A 20781-nucleotide genomic window follows, 5' to 3' on the forward strand; every position below is an offset into this window, starting at 1 on the left:
AACTTGGTTCATATAACTGGAGGTGTGACTGCCAATAGTTGAGTGATTATGCATTCTCAGAAATTGTAAGATTATTGAGATCTCAGAAAAATTATTGGAGGGATTAAAGGTGATGACAAAGATATTTTTGGAAAGATATTTGAATTGAGGCATCATCAAGCAAAGAACAAGCAATGCAAGTCAGAGGCATAGATGAATGAAGTTCAGTAAAGTTCATGGATATGTAGCTAGCAGCACTATGTGGACTTGGGAGGAGCTTTTAGTGGTCCTGCAATGGGGTCTTGCTGCCCAGCTGTCCTGCTCAATGGCCCCATACAGATTTAAACTGGCTATAAAATAGGTTCGGCAGCAATTTTGTTTTAACGATCAGGTCCCTTTTCAAGATGGTGGCATCTTTGCTTATGAGGGTTGCAATCACTCTGAGAAGTGGCAGAGCAGGGTACCAGGATGAAAGAACAGCATTACTCTCACCCCCCACCCACCCCACTGAGAAGAAACTTTGAAGCAGATCCTATATTAGGTAGGATACCATTGCAGTGGACCAGCATAGGATATCATAAGTGCCCCATGGTTAGTAAGGGATTACTTAAGGTGGTATGTGAGTGGGGAAGAAAGGTTGAGTACCATCACTCTAAAGGGAGTCTCTTTTACTTCTTGTCTTGATTATGGTGCAGGACTAATGGGACTTTGAGTGGATTTCCAGAGGAAAAAAGTAAAACCTACTTTGGGGTACAATGACAAAGGAATCTTGAATTCGAGTGTTTCAGACTAGCCTAATTTTATGTTGAATAATTCTCCCATCTATTCTGACCTATCAGAACTTGGACGGAAGAGGTACCACGATTATAGAGCAAATTAAAATAACTATTGCACAAATGATTGTAATGATATATTTCATCAGAATGTGGAGATCTCAATGATGCAACACTAACTAGAATAGGCTCATCGGTGATCCCACACAATCAACACATTAGCTGGACTTCCCAAACAGTGTATGGACAAGACAAACGTGGCCATTTTTAAATAGCGATGATGATCTCAACCAATTTTCGGGTGTAATCGCAGTCACAAAAAGTCAAATAACTGGCCATAATATGAAAGTCTGATCTCTTCCATTTACGCGGCCATATAGATAAGTGATTTCTTGGATGTCCACATAAGAATTGGAACGAGAATTCGTTCCATTTACAATGTGGCGTTTAATTATAAACAATTATGATATGTGGAAGTTTTGAGGTAACGCCTTGCTGCCACCTCGTTCCGACAACAGGCACCCAACCCTTACATGGCGCCGCCTCAGACCATCAGTCATTCACTATGTATTTCCGGGGTAGAGTTGTATCAATTGACAGGCGTATTGGCAACAGTATGGAGGAAGGTCGCAATGGTAATGGTTTATTTGTCTGGATTTATGTGGGAAATATGTTTCGATTGAATGCGGAAAAGTTGCAGCAGCACGATAGCATACTACCACACCCGATGATTGAAGGAGCGTGTCTATTTTCAGTTTGTTTAATACTATGACGTACCTTTCTGCTACCATATTAAGGCTTTCGAGCCCGTCTATCCCCACATAATATTTCTTTATGCATGTGTGTTAGAGTTGTACTTCTTTGTTTTCGATTTTTTAAAATTGACGTAGTGAGAAACAAAAGGCGTGTAGAATTAAAGTGGGATCGGTAAGAAAGTTTGCGAAAACACGATGTACATCACGTTTAAACCAAAATTGGCGATTGTTTTGTCAATATATTTGTAACAATTTGCCTTTGTACGGTATTCTTGGTGCTGTAAAATTTCACACAAGAAATTAGATAAAAACTGAAGGGTAACGTTTGATTTAGTAACTTTGATTAAACAAGTGGCCTATTAAAGCCATTTCTGAGAGCACTTTAAAAGGACATTCTATTATATTTCAAAGAAAATTGGAGATGAATAAGATTTTGTAAAGAAGAAAGTTGAGATGGTGTGCTTATGTGGCTTGACATTGAGGACAATGATTAGAGTTTATATTGGTTCAATTGGAGAACAAGATTAAGAATATGGGGGATCTTGGGCTCCAATTTGTTGAGTATGATTGTTCAAAGGTTGGTCAAAAGAGCATTAAAATGCTCAAGCTTAATAATTAATTCATGACTTCAAGGTGGAAGAAGAAAGATGTGTTTGAGAGGCAAGAGGTTGAAATATTTTACAAAGCCACACATTCAATTTCAATATTATGCCTGCAAATCTGTCAAACCTGTGCGACAGCAACATTTTGCAATGTTTAAAGCCCCAACTTGACGACACAATTTTTCAATTAACCAATTCAAGCAGATACTAATTGTCTCAAAATATTAATTAACAGCTTAATTTATTAGCATGACTTCAGAAAAATTTAAAACATATTAAATTAGGTTTAATTATATTCACCTGACTGATAAATTGGTTAAATTTCTAATTTGAAAAACACCTCCAATTGTACACCACTCCTTCTGTACCATATCAAAGCAATGCCCCACCTTAGGGCCTAATGAAATATTACCATTGAGCTCGGCTCAAACTTGAAATAACAATTTGCTCTAAATATTTTTAAAACACTCAGAAAACTGCCTGATCTTTGTAATTCTGAGTACCTAACTTTTATTTTTTTTTTAAAGCCATCAGTCTGTCATTTTGTAGTGTTAAAAAGTACAATTTATTACTTACTTCTCTTTATGCACTCTCGTATTGCAAACTAACACACCACTATTATTTCCGTATTATAGAGGAAAATGTTTTATTATTCTCATTAATAATTAAATGCAGTTAAGTTTTGGGCCATAAACTAACATTTTGAATATTCTCTACATGTCCAGCACTAACTTTTTTTTAACAGATGAAATTAATTTTGTGATATGTGCATTAGAGTTGCTAACTGCTTCTCCCGAACAGCAATTATTTATCTATTAGCCCTGAATGCTGTCTTTTTGTATGAGGGAATTTTGCAGTTAAGCTCAATACTCTTTTTACTTATCCTCTTTTTTAAAAAATATTTCACATTTTTTGTGGCATATTGTCAGAATTTCACAGTTGTGGGGATTATGAGCCAGCCTACAACTCCCTGGAATACACATCAACCAGTGCAGTAGAAGCAGGTAGCATCCCATTTCCCAATCAAGTACTGTATACTGAGACCAGATGTATTCTTCCTTTGGCTTTGCTCAATTGATACAGATCTAGAGAGAGTTATGACTGATTGTGTCCATGTTAACAGAAGAGGAGATATTCACTCTAATCTTGCAGAGCATATTTGCAGGTTATAATATTTTAAGTGTACAGTTGAGTACATTTTCAATATGATGAAGGTTTCTGCCTTCAGCACCAATTTTAACCATTGAATATTGGATAAACAATGGGAAGCTAGAGGAAGTTGGGACGTCAGGTGGTCTCCATGGAGAGAAATGGACAATGTTTTGGGCCAGGACCCTTTTTCAAGAGTAGGAAGATAAGAGGAGAAATTATGTCCAAAAGGGAGTAAGGGAAAAGAATGGGGCAGAGATTCTCACCTTTACCCTTCCCTCCTTTTTATGCAGACCCAATACCTATTCAAGGTGGAACCAAGTTATCAACTGCTCATGACTTTTAACTTTGAACTAACCTTTAACTTTTTTTTCCTCAAACCAACTTGTAAGACATTTTCTGCTGTGTAGCAGAAAAATTAAATAGTTTTGTTCTTTTCTCTCTTTAGATGAAAATAGTGATGATGGATCCTATGAGGTAATAGATCTGAGGGAGTATTCAGGACAGTACGAATGGTGGGGTCGTGTTTTCAGGCAGAATTCAGGTCCAGTTGCTGAGAAATATTCTGTAGCTACTCACTTAATGATGGGCGGTGTAACAGGCTGGTGAGTATTCTGCAATGAAAGTGTCAACTTTAATATGTTTTTCTTCTTCTTCTGCATGTGTGCAGATTTGGAGAAAGAAAAGCTTTGGAATGTGTAAATGCTTCAACCAAAAACAGTTCTCGAGCATTGCTTTATACAGTTAATTTTAAAACAGTATAGCAGAAGAATCTAATCAAGGCTCTGAAACCTGAAATGTTAACTGTTTCCCTTTGTACAGATGCTGCCTGGCCTGCTGAGATGTTTCAGTTATTTCTGTTTTTGTTTCATGAGTTTAAATGAGTTTTTTTATTGTCTCTATCTTGCACAGTCAGTTTGTTTGCATTCATTATTTGTTTTCAGCTCTTTATTTGTTTAAATATGTACATTGTGTACAGTTTTTTGTACTACCAATAAGTGGTAATTCTGCTTCGCCCGCAGGAAAAAGAATTTCAGGGTTGTATGTGATCTCACGTATGTTCTCTTGACAATAAATCTGATATCTGAAAAAAATATCCAGAGCAGCTGAGTAAATCAGTGATCTTTTATTTCATTTTTTCTTGTTTCAGTTTGACATTGCATGATTGGTGGATAGTTCTATGAAAGTGGTGAGGAACACATTTGGCATACTTGCTTTCAAATTTTGCAATCTTATGATTCAGCTGTACAATGTATTGGTGAGACCTCACTTCACATACTGCGCACAGTTCTGGTCACCCAGCTATAGGAAGGACATCAATAAATTGGAAGGGATGCAGAGGAAATTCACTAGGATGTTGCTGGGATGAGAGTCTTTGAGCTATAGGAAGAGGTTGGATAGGCTAGGTCTTCATTTCCTAAAATGTAGGAGGCTTATTTTTGTTAGGGGTTTATAAAATCATGATGGGCATGGATAAAGTGAAGGTTCACAGTCTTTTTTTTTCTCCCGGGGTAGATGATTCCAGATCGAAAAGGCATAAATTTAAGGTGAGAGGGGAGAAATTTTAAGAGGCACCTGAGACAACTTTTACACTCCAAAGGTGGTCCATATCTGGAAGAGAGAAACTACTAAACTCACAACATTCAAGACATTTGGAAAAATTTATGGATAGAGCTTGGAAGAAATATGCACCAAATGCAGTCAAATGGGAATAGCCCAGAATGCCAATTTGGTCATCATGATGTTGGGCTGAAGGGCCTTTCCTTGCTGTATGACTGTAAAGAAGTGGTTCTCAACCTTTTTCTTTCTACTCACATCTTTGGCTTGGCTTCGCGGACGAAGATTTATGGAGGGGAAAGAAAAAAGGTTGAGGAACACTACTCTAGACCCAACTGTTACTGAAATATTTTGCTTGAGAAAAATTGTCTCTTGACTTTTGTATTTTTTTTTGTTTTTTTGTTTCAAATGCATGGTCTTAGCCATGCACTTTTACATAGAAAACTCTTCCATAAGGTTCATCTGTTGTTCTCTTACAATTAGAAGCAGTTATGTTATATTTTTAAAAATCCAGTTACTGGTTCTTAAGGAATAGTTTAAGGAACAGTCTGCTGTCTTAACTGCCAGAATAAATATTGCATGTTTCTATTAGTTATTAATGGAATGCATTCATGCATATTGTTATTTTGACTTGCAACTAATTAGCATCCTTGGTTAAATTACACATTTCATAAGTTATCTTCCTTTAAGCCCAATGTTTAGAATTACATATATCAAAAATATCAAAAGTTTTATCTAATCTAATAGAGATGTTTACTTTGGCATGAACAAAATCTCTCATCATTTCCATGAACTTTAGATCTATTTTTATGTTTATCCTAGAAGAATGAAAGGTGTTATTGTAAGGGAATTCATATTTTTCCTGTTCATCGCATTGGCTGTACTTTCCTGTTCTTCCAGATCTGATACGAGATAAAGTCACAACACAAAGCACCAGAAATATATCTCAACGTCCAAAGAATATTTCTACTGTGATATTTCTGAATTGATGAGGGTGACCACTAATTTAAAATCTACACAGATTTCATACAACTAAGAGGATCTTATTCAGTCAATTAATCTGATTGCTTTGAAGTCCCATAAAGGGAACTAACAAGTTCTTTATTTACAATTCTATATTTCTATCAACTTGAGATAAAACTTTAAGGGGTACACTTTTGCTGAACTATTTGTAATTGATGGTGCAAAATTCAGAATGCTGACATGTAATTCTAATATCAGTACAAAATTTGGCCTAAATTGGGATCATCTTGGGAAAGGAAAATATGAATGAAAAAGAGCAGAGCTAATATTTAAGGCTAGGCTTTGTTAACAAATAATTTGTTTTGATTGCTTGTTTGCAATTTGACATGGGAAGGATAGTTCAAACATAGGAAGAAATTAAACTTGCAAAGATTGTCAGGTGGTGTTACTTCTTCATATCCAAGAACAAAATGCTGAACATTAGAAATAAACACAAGTGCAGGCAACACTCAGCAGGGCAGCAGTATCTGGTCATGGAAAAACAGTACTTAAGGTCATTTCACTGACCTTCTAATAGTACCAAACCAAATAATGTTTCTTATTGAAATAAAATGAGCCTAATCTAAAATGTACATTTTGTGCTTTTGTTTTTCTTAATATTCAGGTGTGCAGGCTTTGTATTTCAGAAGATTGGAAAGTTAGCAGCTACTGCCATTGGAGGTGGATTCCTTTTGATGCAAGTAAATACTTCATATGAATTAATTTAATTTTTGTGTATGTTGGTGGACAGGTTAGAATTAGAATGTTGTTATTATTATGGAACTGCCTTAAAGTCAGTAATATAGAGGCTGGTAAATAACACAACAACCAAACCAGAGTAGCTTAAAACAAAAGAAACATTTGGGATTCTATTTTAGATTTGTTCAAATTAAGGCAACATTTTATCAGGGGAGATATCCATTTTTCATTTAATGATTTGCTTCACAGGTTGGATGTTCATTTTCTCACAAGCTTTATTGATCCTGAAAATATGTGGTAAGTGAAAGGAAAATGTAATCCAGATATAATGTCAACCAACACAAGTGAGATCATTAAAATGATTCTAATTCTAGTTTGGTTTGCATAACTCTTTGCAGCAGAAGGAGGTGACGTGAATTTAGTTAATGCCAAAGGTAATTCAAACTTTGAAGTTAACCAATCTCCACTGATCCAAACAAATTATGTTAACAAAAGCAGCTTAGAAGTGTACAGGAGTGTTCCATAGTACTGTACTGGAAAGAACTACTTGGAAGCTCTCTTTGTTGTAAGACAAGGTTGATCAGAGATCTCAAAATACCATCATTAATGTTTTACAAACAAAATGTTGGTAATCCCAAGACCAAGCCCATTGTTTTTAAACGGCTATTTTAAATTTCCTATCTTAAAAATCATAAATTTGACATTTAAAATTGGAACTTAGTGAATATTTTGTATGCCTTTGCCAAGAAAGAATGTACTCTGGGGAAAAAAAATCTCAGTTGAAATTAGGGAAGCAAAATAACAAATGAGTAAAATATTATCAAGAAGGGACTATGAGAAAAATATTTGCAATCCTTAAATTTAGTCACTTAACCTGGCATCTGAGGTTGTTGGGGGAATTTGAGGTAATGAATGCAAAAGGGTTTTCCATAATTTTCCAGTGGCAAATGTGACATCTATCAACAAAGTACGATAAGATTGACATCTTTAGGCTGTTGTTCATATAACAATTACAGTACGGAAACAGGCCACGTCGGCCCTCTAGTCCGCATCGATTTTCATGAAACTCCACTAGTTCCACCTACCCATGCCCATGACCCTCTAACCCCCTACCATCGATGTACTCATCTAGCCTCCTCTTAAATGATGATTGACCCTGCCGCAACTACCTCTTCCAGTATATCATTCCACTCAGCCATCACTCTATGGAGGGGAAGATTTTTTTTTATTAAATCGCTTAGATTAGTTTTAGTACATGAAAACCAGCAAGATTTGTTAGAAGAAAATTGTGTTTTACTAACCTGATAGAATTTTGTTATAGTTGAGGTAACATGAGATAAATAAAAGAGAATGCATTTAGATTTTCAGATGTCATTTGATAAAATACAATGCAAAGCTGAGTTAACAAAATAAAAATAAAACAGCCAGTTGCAGCATAGATTACACTTTTAGAACAGAAATAGCAGTGCTAAATGGTTTTATATTACTGGTAGATGATAATATGCTCCAGCAGTTGATGCCAGTGTCATTGGTTTTTGATATAACTTGATTATAGGTGGAAGTAAAATTATGAAATTTGCAGATGACCCCAAATATGGTGTGGTTGACAAACTGCAAGAGGGCATCAGTTTACATAATGGGCATACAAAAGATGTATGATATTTGACACAAGGGAGTCCAAAATATTTCATTTGGATAGAAAGACTAAATGGCTAGATTCTAAAGGTTATACAGGAACAGGTGTTGCATAAATCTTTGAAAGTCTGAGACAATTTGTCCACTTGGAGTCCACTTAAGTTGTGACACACAGTATCCTGTACACACATCTTCTCACTTATCAGGAAGATGCAACATAGATTGCACATCCTGACAAGACTGAGGCAAACAAGGCTACTGGCCACCATCCTGTCAACTTTCTGCAGGAGCTCTATCAAGAGCATTCAGGCAGGCTTCATTACAGTGTGGCGTGGTTGCTGTAGTGCATTGGATAAGAGATCATTCTGCAGGACCATACCTCCCACCACCAACATGATTTACCGGGATCGTTGTCGGAAGAGGGCTCACAAAATTGTTAAAGACCCCTATCACCCTGCACACAGCATCTTCCTATGAAAAACATTGGGAAAGATGCAGAAGGATCAGAGCCAGAACCACCAAGCTGAGAACCAGCATTTTTCTTACAGGCAGTGAGATTGATGAATGACTGATACAATCCCTCCGAACTCTACTATTTATTTAACAATATTTATTTATTTTTATATATGTACTGCATATAACTCGCTTGTAAACATGTGTGCACTGTCTGTACGCCATATATACTCATGTAGTAGTCAAATTTATTGGACCAATTTTTTGGGTCATATATGGGGGGGGCTCAACTTTTACACAGGTCACAGTTTTGAAAATGGTAAATACCTGCATTGGGAGCTCAGGTGGCCAGGACCAGATGGTGAGTTTGTGTTCTGGGGGACAGGAGCTTGGATGGGCGAGACTGGATGGTAAGTTCAAATTCGGGACGAGGGGAGCTTGGAAGAGTGGGCAAGGGTGGCCATGGCCTAGGAAAGAGTCTGTGGTTAGGGTGTCAGGTGCACTGGTGGGTGGGTGGCCATGACATGGATTTGCCATTGGGAATTTCAGATGGGTGGGCAGCCGCAGCAAGGATCTGGGGTCAGAGCATCTCAGTGCGCAGGCAGGCAGCCAGAGCGAGGATCTGTGGTCGGCAGTTGGGAGGACCAATGGGCAGGCAGTTGAGGCAGCGGGAGCCCGGGTGGGTGGGCCAACTTTTGCATGGGTCATACAGTAAACGTGATTTTTGGGTCAAAAAAGGGGGTGGGGTTGATTATTACACAGGATTGATGATTACACAAATATATACAGTATGTGTTTGAATGTTTTTAGACCGAGGACAAAAAAAAATGTTTCGCCTAGTTGTACTTGTAACAATTGAATGATAATAAACTTGAACTTAGTGGTTACATTTAAGAGAGCAGTTGGTAAACTATATAAAATGCAAGGCTTCATAAACAGAACCATACTGGAAAAGCAGGGAAGTTGTGTTGAAATTTTACACAACACTTGAGAGGGTGTGAAAATAAAAATCTAATGGGTGATTTCAGCTACACAAACAAATTTGAGAATCTGGATTGTTCTCATTTTCTCCTTGGGAGAGTGTTATTGGAAGGGAAATGTCAAGAGAATACTTAATAATGATTACAAGGTTCTGGCAAGTGAATAAAAGTAGAAACTGTTCTCATTGATGGGTTGTTCAAGGACCAAAGGATGTAAGGGGGTTGTGAGGATTGAGGTGATTATAATCTGAAACTCACAAAATGTGTTGAAACGGAATCCGAGATTCCAAAAAAGTTAATTGGGTAAACACAAAGGAAAACAATTGCAAGGCTTCAGGAAAGAACAGTAGAATATGACTTACTGAATCTCTCTTCTAGGTGCCAGCCAAAGAATACAGTAAATAGTCCCCTGTAACAATTTTATGATTCTAATCTATTAGAGGTATCTTTGTGATACTGGAGATTTTGTATTGAATGTATCAATTTAAACAGCAAACGACATTGAAAACACCCAGAAATGTTGGAGAAACTCAGCTGGTCTTGCAGCATCCATAGGAGGTAAAGATATATTACCAATGGGCCTTGAGCCCTTCAAGGAATAAACAAAGAATGGAAAGGCTTAAGAATAAAAAGACTGAAAACTGGCCTGGCAGCTTACAGACCTGAGCTCCTGACATGGGTCTCCACCTTGTTCCCGGCGACCTACAGGACCGAGTCTCCAGCATGAACTTTCACTCTGAATCCAGCGACCCACAGGGGCCAGTCTTCAGTCTCTTTATTCTTATGTCTTCCTGTTCTTTGCTTATTCCTTGAAGAAGGGCTCAGGTCTGAAATAGCGGTGATATATCTTTATCTCTTGTTGTCGCTGCGAGACCGGTTGCATTCCCCCAGCATTTCTAAGTGTTTTTACTACAATAACAGCATCTGCGGACTTTTGTGTTTCAAACGACATTGAAAATCCAGGAACAGATAATCTGATGGATGAAGTGAGGTGGTTTCCCATCACTTAATAGGTTGTGGGAACAATAGTCAAAAGGGATTACATCATTACAGTACATAAAATTGCAAGACATTTTGAGAAAGGTACATTTTCATCTTATTTTATTTCAATATTGATTAATTTCCAAAGAATCTTTTTTTTGGAAAGATAACATAACAGACACTAATGCAACTCTCTTAAATCAATATTGCTTGATCCAAATTATCAGTAGAAATTACAAAACAACTCTATAACAAGCAGTCTGATTTTCCACAATAGTAGGGGCATTTTTGGACATAGGTACGCCAATGCTCAGGAACATTTAAAAATAATTAAAGGATTAGCTGAATTTTTATTCATTAATGCATATCTTTTCTTAAGGTTGCAAATCACAGTGGCTACATTAAAATTGATTGGAAAAGAGTTGAAAAAGATGTAAATAAAGCCAAACGACAATTGAGCAAAAAAGCAAACAAAGCCGCTCCTGAAATCAACACCTTAATTGAAGAGGTGAGAAGAATTGGTGTTAATTAGCATTTTCTGATCAAGTAGTAACTTCAGTTGAATTTCAATAGCAACCCCTCCTCCCATCCCACTGCTAAATTTTCTTCCATGTGATTTATTGATTCCACTATGTTCTTGCCTCATCATCAATGTCACAAATGAGATTGGCTAATTTACCAGGGGTTGAATCTGAAACCTTTCTCTTGACAATTCCAACAACATTCCTTAAACTGAAAACAGCAAACTCTTCAAATTCTCCAAATGTCGTGGAGATCATTTAATAATTGTCCTCTCCACATATTGTAAATCCAGTTTGTGTATATTTATCCTCGCTTCATCTCTTTTCCTCTTTCAGACAAAATCTTTTCTTATTGCAGTTGAGTTGAGCTTCTCGTAATCAAGGATGGCAATATTCATGGAGCCTTTTCCCTGTTGTCCACTGTCATTCCCAACTAGATGTGAGAGTATGCCATTCCTTTTTTTAGGCCAATGGACCTTGTTTTATTCTCCACTCCATCTGTTTGATGGCTTACATAAAACATGAGATTAGATCAGCGGAACAGGGTATCATAGAGAGACTGATGTCCGCAAAAAGCAGGAAGGATCAACCTGTTTGTGACTCCCTGATCCACTCTTTATTTCTCATCCATCCTCCCATGGGTACTTCCAACTTTAACTATAGAAAGTGATCTCAACCCTCACCTTTATCCATGACCATAAACAGACTGGAGAGGTAAATTTTACATGCATCTTATCCAAACTAATCTACTCAGTTGGTACACGTAGTGTGGCCTCTTCAACATCAGTGAAACCCAATTGTAGACTGGGTGAGTACGTTGCTGAGCTCCTGTAGTCTCGTGCTCTATTTTTAGGTCCAAGCTTGAACTGGTTGCTAGCCATTTTTATTCTTCTCACTATTCTCAGACATCTCTGTCCTTGGCCTCATCCATTGCCAGCATGAGGACAAATGTAAACTTGAGGAGGAACATTTATTCTACCTAGAGACCGTTTAAACATAATGGTGTGAACATTTACTTTTCTCATCTCTCCTTTACCTGCTGCCGCTCTCACTTTTCTCTCCAATCTCTCCCCCAACCCCTCTGTGATTTCAACCCTAACTTGTCTCTCCACCTTTCCCACCTTCTGTCCATTACCCAATCACCTCTTGACTCCATCCAAGCCCCTCTACCCTTTTCCTAGAGTTTGTGTCCTTGATATTTCCCTTTCTCAATTAAGTCTCAAAAAAGGACCCCAACATGAAATATTGACTGACCATTTCTATCCATGGATGCTGCCTGACCTGCTGAGTCCCTCTAGCTTCTCTTCGCTCTCTCAATTCCAGCATCTGTAGTCTTTAAGATGATTAGTCCACATCTCTCTAAACCATTCTTATCCATATTCTTGTCTAAATTTTTTTTTAAATTACAATTGTATCTATCTCTACTGCTTCTTCTGGCAACTTATTAAACATACCTACCCCTCTCCATGTGGAAAAACTTGCCCCTCAAATCCCTTTTAAATCTTTCCCTTCTCATTTTAAATGTGTTCTCCAGTTTTAGATATCCTATCTGGGAAGAAGACTATGACTGTTGATCTTATCTATGTCCTCATGATTTTATTTACCTTTATAGAAATATTCATGTACCCCAGGATGAAAAGTCCCAGCCTATCCAGCCCCTCTTTAGTAATTCAACCTCTCTAGTCCCCTTCACATCTTTGTGTATCTTTTCCAGCTTGATCCTAACAATCCTATAGTTGGGTAACCATAACTGTGCACAAAATTTGTACCTATATATTTTTTTTTAAATCAGTCCAAACCAATAATATCAATCAGATCCTTCACAAATCTATAAAAATCCATGACACCCTATCTACCAACAGGAAGTCTATAAGGGTGTTTGACTTGGAGATATCTGTATTCTTAATGTTGTTCTTGGTGTCGAAGCTGCAAGAAAGGGATGCATTGCTTCTAGTGCATCCAGTAGTCCATCCAAAGTGCATTCTGATCTCTTCCAAAATCATCACTCTCTTTCCAACCTCCCTATCCCTAAAAACAGACATACATGCATGGATACTTGCTCCTCTCCCCTTAATATGTTTGAGTCATTGTAATTACCGGTAAGTTAATTAACATGCCATCTGGTTACTTATCAATGAAGTTAAGAACATTTGGGATTTCTGAGAATCCAGATCTGAGGAATGTGGAGATTGAAAAGATGTTATTTGAACATTAATGATATAAATTGAAAATTCTCAAAATTTATTCAGATGAAGGGTTTACTGTCAGAATGTTCAAATGTAGTTCATTTTTGTTACATTTAAAAAGCATGGAAAGATCCAATTATTTTAGATGATTGAATTGACTACAATTATTCATAAAATTTTATTTTAATGATACATTGTTTATAATTTTCCTACTTTAAGTGCAATCCAATACTTCAAGAAACTATACCTATTTTGATCTTGCTAATCTTTTCAGCAAGTTGGCCTAGTTTTAAAAGTATATTCTTTGATGTAGCCAAAAGCTGTGGACATGTGTTTCTTTAAACCAAAGCTCTGGATAACTAATGCCAAAGCATAATTTGGCATTCATCTAGTTTTATCAGTATGTGCTTTTTCTGAGTAATGCAAAATTATAATTGAATATAATTTCTTTAAATGCCATAAAATAGTAGTAATATTGCATTGTTAAAAAGAAAATCTCTCAAGTTAAATCTCTTGACTTGATTATTTTCCCCCCACAGTCAGCTGAATTTGTAAAGAAGAATATCGTGTTGACAAGTGGTTTTGTGGGGGGATTTTTATTGGGACTGGCTTCCTAGGAATTTTTGACCTTGAAACAATCAAGACAAAACAAAGTTTGGTTCTGAAAATGTACTGCATCAAACCAACAATATTAGCACACCAGTATCGCAGCCTCCTAAAGACATTAAAGGCACATTGTGTTCAAGCCAAACAATTAAATATTAGAAAGGTCAAAAAAAACCTGCACTTGTAATTTTCGTTAATTGAATTAATTTTTTTCATAATTTGTGTTGTTTTTAATTGTATATTTTTGTCATGTACAATCAGTTTATGCTGTAAACTTCTTTGCAGGCCAAAAATGTTGTACTTTTTCTTGTTTCGACTTTTTATGCAATATTTAAAATGACTAATAATTTGTATATAAAAAGCTTATTACATCTAATTTAGTCTGAGGCTTTATTATATCTCAACATAATGCAAATTCACTTATTTTTATTATTATTAAAAGCTGCATTAAAATTTCACAATTGAAACAAATCATTTAGTACATTTCTTTTTGCTTGTACTCTTCCTGTCTAACCAGCTGTATTCTAAAATGCTCCTTAGCAAAATATAATTAAGGTGTGTGGCTGCTCAAGCTTTTGTTGCTAAATATGAGATGATCAATTTAACTTTGTTGGTTATTACATGTTAGTTGCCATTGTCACAGCTTTCATGAGCAGTAATTTTTGTATTTTTCATCCAGCTGATTTGGATTTATCAGAGTAAATTATTTTTAATCTAGTAGCTGTACTATAGGATAGTACACAATCAATAGACAAGTTGCAAGACAAGTTAGGAAGGAATCAATCACTATGGTATAGATTGGCTAGAGGACTTGATTGTGATTCTCAATCTATTTTTCTTCAAATTGCAAAAGGCACTTGTCCTGAGCATTTAAAATTATATGCTTATGGAACTTCACGTAGACAAAATAATAATTAGATTTCAAGTTATACACTGACCTCATCAAAGATATTATTTATTCACGAATTCTCTAGACCAGTTCTATTGAGAACAAGGTAAAGTCATATTTTTTATATATATATATATATAGCCATTGTAGCAGGTTGAGCGACCGCGCGAGTAAACGGGTTGAAGCGCTGCCACACGCGGTTGGTCCAAGATGGAGCAGGCTCCCCTTTACTACCGAGAAGGAGCCCGCGCCTAGCACTACGTGCGAACTAAGGAGTACTCCACTTCCGCATAGCGGCCCGTCAGCCAGAGAATGACTCCCCAATGCGATAACGCCACTTCCGGAAGCTGGTGGATATATCAATGGAAGTGGGCGGGCCAGCACAGAGACAAGGCGAATTCAAACCAATAAAGTCATTCTTTGATTCACCCTCATGCAGTGTGGGCATCTCTTTACTTGGTAGCACTGCCACAGCATTTGCTACAATGGTGGCCCCGACAGTTCCAAGAGTGCAGCAACTGGCCGAATCGACAGTCATGGCGCCTGTGACCAACACGGTGGGCGTACATCTCCCACCATTCTGGGGAAGCCAGCCCAGAAACTGGCTACAGCTGGCTGAGTCCTAGTTCCCCATTAGGAGAATTGTTTCAGAGGATACCAGGTTCTGGCACTTTGTCAGTGCCATTGGCACTGCCACAGCTGTCCAAGTAAGCACCTTCATAGAAAACCCACTGATGAGCGCAAGTACAGGCAGTTCTGACGTTTCTTTCTCGACACCCTAGAGCTCAGCCGGCACAAGCGTGCCATCAGAATCCTCAACCTGCAGGTCCTGGGCAACAGAAACCCCTCTGAGCTAATGCATGGGATGTTGGCCCTGGCAGTCAAGTGCACGGACTGTTTCCTGTTCAAGGCCCTATTCCTCTCGAAACTACTAGTACGTGTATCCTCGGCAGTTTTGGACACGGATTTCAGCGCCCCACACATCGCAGGCTGTTCCGCACACTCCAGCAGAGGTCCCTCCAGTCTATACAATCAGCACCGCAACCCCATCCAGCCCACTAGAAACACCAGTGGTAAAGAGCGCACGGAGAAGAAGAGAGTACGGTTTCTACCATTGCCAATGGGGCACAGCATTGCACCCCCTCCGTGCTCGTACCCCACTGCCAAAACCAACACAGCAATGGGAAATAGGTAGGCCGGCTGCCAATAGTGGCCTAGGCAGTTGGCACACAGAAAGGCCTACTCTACCTCAGAGACCAAAGGACAAAGAGGGACTTTCTCGTTGACACAGACATGGAGATTAGCCTCATCCTGCCCACGAACTCTGAAGTGAGACCCAACACCAAAGGCTTTCCTCTGCAAGTGGCCAACAAGTCCTCCATTCCCAGCTACGGGACCTGCCTGGTCACCATCCACGTGGCAGATGCTGTTTTCGAGTGGGAGTGCACCATTGCAGCTGTGGGACAGGCATTACTCAGAGCAGATTTCCTCCAGGCTCACAAACTGCTGGTAGACATGACAAGATGCTGGTTAATAAATGCCACAACTTTCCAGTCTTTTCCCCTCACCCTGCGGAGGCACTCTTTCTTGCCAAGCGATGATGCGAGTAAGCAGGTCAAATCGCTGCAACACACGGCCGAGAAGGAGCCTGAACTTAGTGCTACGTGCGGGCTAAGGAGTCCTCCACTTCCGAATAGCGGCCCGCCGGCCAGTGAATGACACTGCAATGTGATGATGTCACTTCCGGAAGCTGGTGGGTACATCACCAGAAGTGGGTGGGCCAGCGCAGAGACGCGGCAAATTCAAATCAATAAAGCTGTGTGGATGTCTCTTTACTCGATAGTGCTGCCGCAGCAGTTGCTACATCATCTTAATTTTTTTATAGCCTTGATCCACAACTCTGCCAATTTTGTTTTATATTCCAAAGTAGAAATCTCAATAAACAATATTAACTTGTATTAAAGAATGTTTGGCAAGTACAGTAAGATATAAAGGCAAAATGCTTGGCTCCTGACATTAATTCTCCAGTGAACTGTGTTGGACTAGTTATTTTTTAGTCTACCTTCCCTAATACTTTTTTTTCCCAATTCTAACAGTTTTCAACCTGTACTCTATTAGAAAGTACCACTTTTTCTGCACGTATTGCCTTACATGTGTGTTTCTTGTATTTTTTTGTTTTTATTTCTTCACACAAAGGTTAGTGAATCTTTATCCCAGAGGAAAATGGTGTTTGAGGTTGATCTTGTTGATAGCCGTTGCAGACTCCTGGATCTATTCTGATATAGTGACCTCCTGATCTTGATGGAAAAGTGAGAGAAGAATTTAGGAACATCAGTAAGTTAAGATCATTCAGATTGCTGATGTAATTTTAATAAATTGTTTTGGAAAAGCACTATATGAGCACAGAAAATTCTCAGTAGTTTAACCCAGATTCTGCTACAGTGAAATTACCAGCCCTTCTCACAGATTCTGCAGCTATGTTAAAAAAAAATCTAAACACAGGGAGCATTAATTCAGCGTGGAGGAAGTAGAATAGGGAATACAGCAGTTTTAAAACACTGTTGTAGACTTCCATTGTGTGGTGGGAGGCAACATCTTTTTCTTGACAATAGACAATTATTAATGGAACTTTTAGAATTTCTCCTTATGAAATTTTGTTAAAAATGCCTCTGAGAGAGCATCATTTGCAGTAGAGATTACATTCTTCCGAAAAGAGCTGGAGTACAAGAATGGTAGATGGGCAGTTATGTTAATCCTGTATCTTCAGTGGATTATTCTCAGGAGCAATTAAGGAAACAAATAAATATTGCTGCAGTATGGAACATTTGGGTGTTCACATAAAATGAGGGAAGCCTTTATTATACAATATTTATCATGGTGTTAAAAGAATTTCATTGCATCCGCAATGCAGTCAGAAGCCATGAACTCTGCAATTCCCATCTTATACTTCTCCCCTATTTGAAGCTGTATTACCTGCTCTTATTTCTTTCAATTCAGCATTTTACACACCCTTTCAAAATATGAGGCTTATTTACATAACGTTGAGTTGCTACATATTCTCTGATACATTGGAATTGTTCACATCCAATTTTTTCCTGCTAGTTCATAAGAATCAATGAGCAAAATCTGCACGATCCACAATATGTGTGCTGTGATATAATGATTAAAGTATTTTACTTTTTAATATTATGCAAGGATCATCTATGGTAAAGCTGACATGAAACAGAAAGCACTGGAATCATACCACATCATACATATGTGCTTTCTTTAAATATTTTATTTATTCATTTTTTAATAAATATACATAGTGAAATCAATTTCACAATATATTAAACTTTTTCTTACAAAAAAAAAGATACCCCTTCCCCTACAAAATATAAAACCACATTGTCAGAGCTTACACTTATACTAGCCATAAAAAATCTATACGGGTGTGATAGTACAGATTCTATCACCAATGTGTATATGTACATATGGTAGTGTAGAATGACTGTGATTGGCTGAGAGTGTAGCCACACCTACTGGCAGGTCTTAAAGGATTGCTCCTAGCCAGACCAGGTCATTCTGGACTGGTCAACCTACTTGTGATATGCTCCAGTCTTTTAGTTAATAAAAGCCTTGGTTTGGATCAACAAGTCTTTAGTTCTTTCGACGCGCATTACAACAGGGTGTTACAGGATATGTTGGAATAGTTATAGGTAAAATATGCCTTTCAAAGAGATAGAGCATGGGGATTTAGTGTAGATTATACTTCACAGAGTAATACTTCACAAAAGTATTTAAAATGCAAGAGCTTTGCTGAAACTAGACATCGAGGCTCCAGTTAGCTTTGCAGAGCAATGAAGAATGCTGATCTGTTGTGTATAGGCAAGTCCAGGCTCAGAGATACTGATAAGATCTTTCAAAGATTGGGTTTGGAGCCCTATAAGAAATCATATGGTTTCTACAAACAGAGAGAGAGGAAAAAACAATCAGGTGATTTCTCTTTTGGAGAGAGAGAAGTCAGTTCTACAGTAGTAGTTGAGGCTGCAAAATGGCAAGCTGGCAGATTTGTTGAAAAACCCCATGTTAAAGACAGGTTGTGAGTTCTGAGTTCAGCCTGTTCAAAACCCTCATAGTCCTTACAAGAGGAAATGGCTATCTAGAGTGTTTCTCCTGAAATGAGGGAAACAAGAGGAATTCTGTAGTGTCCTGGAAGAAGAGGTTATCATTTGGAAAACCCATGATGGGGCAAGTTTCTTCAGCAAGACTCTGAAGTCACTGATTGGAGGAAATAAGCAACAAATATCTCTCTGAAATCAACAGAAACCTTCCTGAGCGGCAACCATTTATCTTTAAGCACCAGAGCCTGGTGAAGATTCATAAATGTTAAATTCGGAGCACAGGAGAAGAATTGCCTGATACCGGTGAACTTGGAGAAATGAAAAGTGAATGATTGGACAGTGAAACAGAGAACTTTTCTGAACATATACACATTACATACACGTGCTTAGAATTAGAAGGGGGTTAAGTTAGGTTAAGTTAATAATAATAAGTTAAAGATTGATCCGTTATTATGTTTAAAGAAAATTAAAAGCAACTTTTGTTTAATTAACCATTGTCTTGGTGAGTTTCTATTGCTGCTGGGTTTTGGAGTCCTCTGGGCTCATAACAGGGGAAATCATATCTGTTCATATTGTAACAACATGTTATTATTTATAATTGGGCCTCTATATAATCCAAATATGGCTGCCATATCTTGGCAAATATATATTTGCTTTTTAGCAAATAAGCAATTTTTAGGTAATTTTCCCTATAGTTTAAAATTGTTCATCTCTGCAGTCCATCGTGCTATGGGTGATGGAGAGTCAGACGTCCAAGTAGTTGCAATACCCTTCTTCGCCACTGCTAGAGCTACTTTGACAAAAGAAATTTGGAATTTAGTTAATTTATTAGTTATTTCAATAAAATTGCCGAAAAAGACAAAGCTCCAGGTTGTCTGTGAAGGCAACCCTTGTTATCCTTGTTAATATTTCTGCAATATCCTGCCAAAAAGACCTCACCTTCACACATGACCACATAGCATGTAAAAATATTCCTGCTTCAATCTCACAGATAAAACATTCTTCTGATTTTTTAGATTTTGACCTACATAGCTTCTGTGGCATAAGATATAATTGATATAGGAAGTTATACTGAACCAATCCATTTCTTGCATTTATAATTGATGTCATACTATCCAAACACCAATCAGACTAATATTTTTCTGATATTATAGCACCTAAATCCAACTTCCATCTCTCCCTCAACCTCTGTGAACCTGGTTTTGCACTTTCACTCTGGAGAGCATAGTACTTTTTTGTTATGAATTTAGGTGTATTCCCCAGCCAGATCATTTGTTCCATTTCACCCATTTCAGGTGGGACCAACGCTGGCCCCCAAATTTCTCTTAGGTACAATCTTGCTGGAGGAAACAGAAGTCCCATTAGCTACTCCATATTTCTGTTTTAGTTGATCAAAAGACATAAGAATTCCCTCTGCATAGCTGTCTTCAATATATATTATTCCTTTGTCATACTGGGAGTTTAATATTCTGTTACCTATATTCATAGGCAAAAACACATTCTTACACAATGGTGCTTTTAATGTTATCCCTGCATCGAGTCCCTCCACGCCCTATCTCAAGGCATAGACTATTCAGCCCTAGCCAGGGCACAACATGACAACCCCAAGATCCTGGCATGCAGGAGGGCGCTTTCTGGACTGTGGCTGGAGGATGTCATCATCACCCCTGGCAACCAGATGCTCCTCTGCGACATCTCCACTGGCAAACCCTGCCCCATTGTGCTGGCAGCATGGAGACAGCAGGTTTTTGATACAGGGCACAACTTGCCACATCCACCCATCAGAACCACGGTAAAAATGATGACCAGCAGGTTTGTCTGGCACAAGATCCATAAACAGGTCAGTCAGTGGGCCAAGACCTGCATGCTCTGCCAGGCATCCAAGGTGCAAACTCACACTAAAGCACCTTC

The 20781-nt window shown here is 38.0% G+C and overlaps 2 protein-coding genes across 3 annotated transcripts in view; one reads left to right on the forward strand and one right to left on the reverse strand.

The window, feature by feature from the left end:
* Positions 1–20781, reverse strand: part of kdm6a (lysine (K)-specific demethylase 6A) — a 317187-nt gene that overhangs the window by 216404 nt on the left and 80002 nt on the right. Inside the window, exon 1 of one of the 2 annotated variants that reach the window (XM_069889290.1) lies at positions 1530–1669. The exons of the other annotated variant lie outside the window; for it this stretch is intronic. The gene's annotated coding sequence lies outside the window, so the exon portion shown is untranslated. Of the gene's footprint in view, positions 1–1529; positions 1670–20781 lie in introns of those variants that run through there. 2 annotated transcript variants of the gene reach the window in all.
* Positions 1203–14254, forward strand: fundc1 (FUN14 domain containing 1). Its single transcript, XM_069889304.1, has 5 exons — positions 1203–1387; positions 3707–3863; positions 6443–6518; positions 10945–11073; positions 13812–14254. Exons 1-5 carry the CDS (start codon positions 1216–1218, stop codon positions 13887–13889), a joined length of 612 nt encoding a protein of 203 aa, XP_069745405.1. The 5' UTR covers positions 1203–1215; the 3' UTR covers positions 13890–14254.

Source organism: Narcine bancroftii, chromosome 7 (genome assembly GCF_036971445.1).
Source record: "Narcine bancroftii isolate sNarBan1 chromosome 7, sNarBan1.hap1, whole genome shotgun sequence".
NCBI lineage: Eukaryota > Metazoa > Chordata > Chondrichthyes > Torpediniformes > Narcinidae > Narcine > Narcine bancroftii.

Coding starts and splice junctions, on each gene's coding strand:
- fundc1 (XM_069889304.1), top strand. CDS start 1,216: ATGATATGTGGAAGTTTTGAGGTAACGCCTTGCTGCCACCTCGTTCCG. Junction 3,864..6,442: donor ATGGGCGGTGTAACAGGCTG/GTGAGTATTCTG, acceptor CTTAATATTCAG/GTGTGCAGGCTTTGTATTTC. Junction 11,074..13,811: donor TCAACACCTTAATTGAAGAG/GTGAGAAGAATT, acceptor TTCCCCCCACAG/TCAGCTGAATTTGTAAAGAA.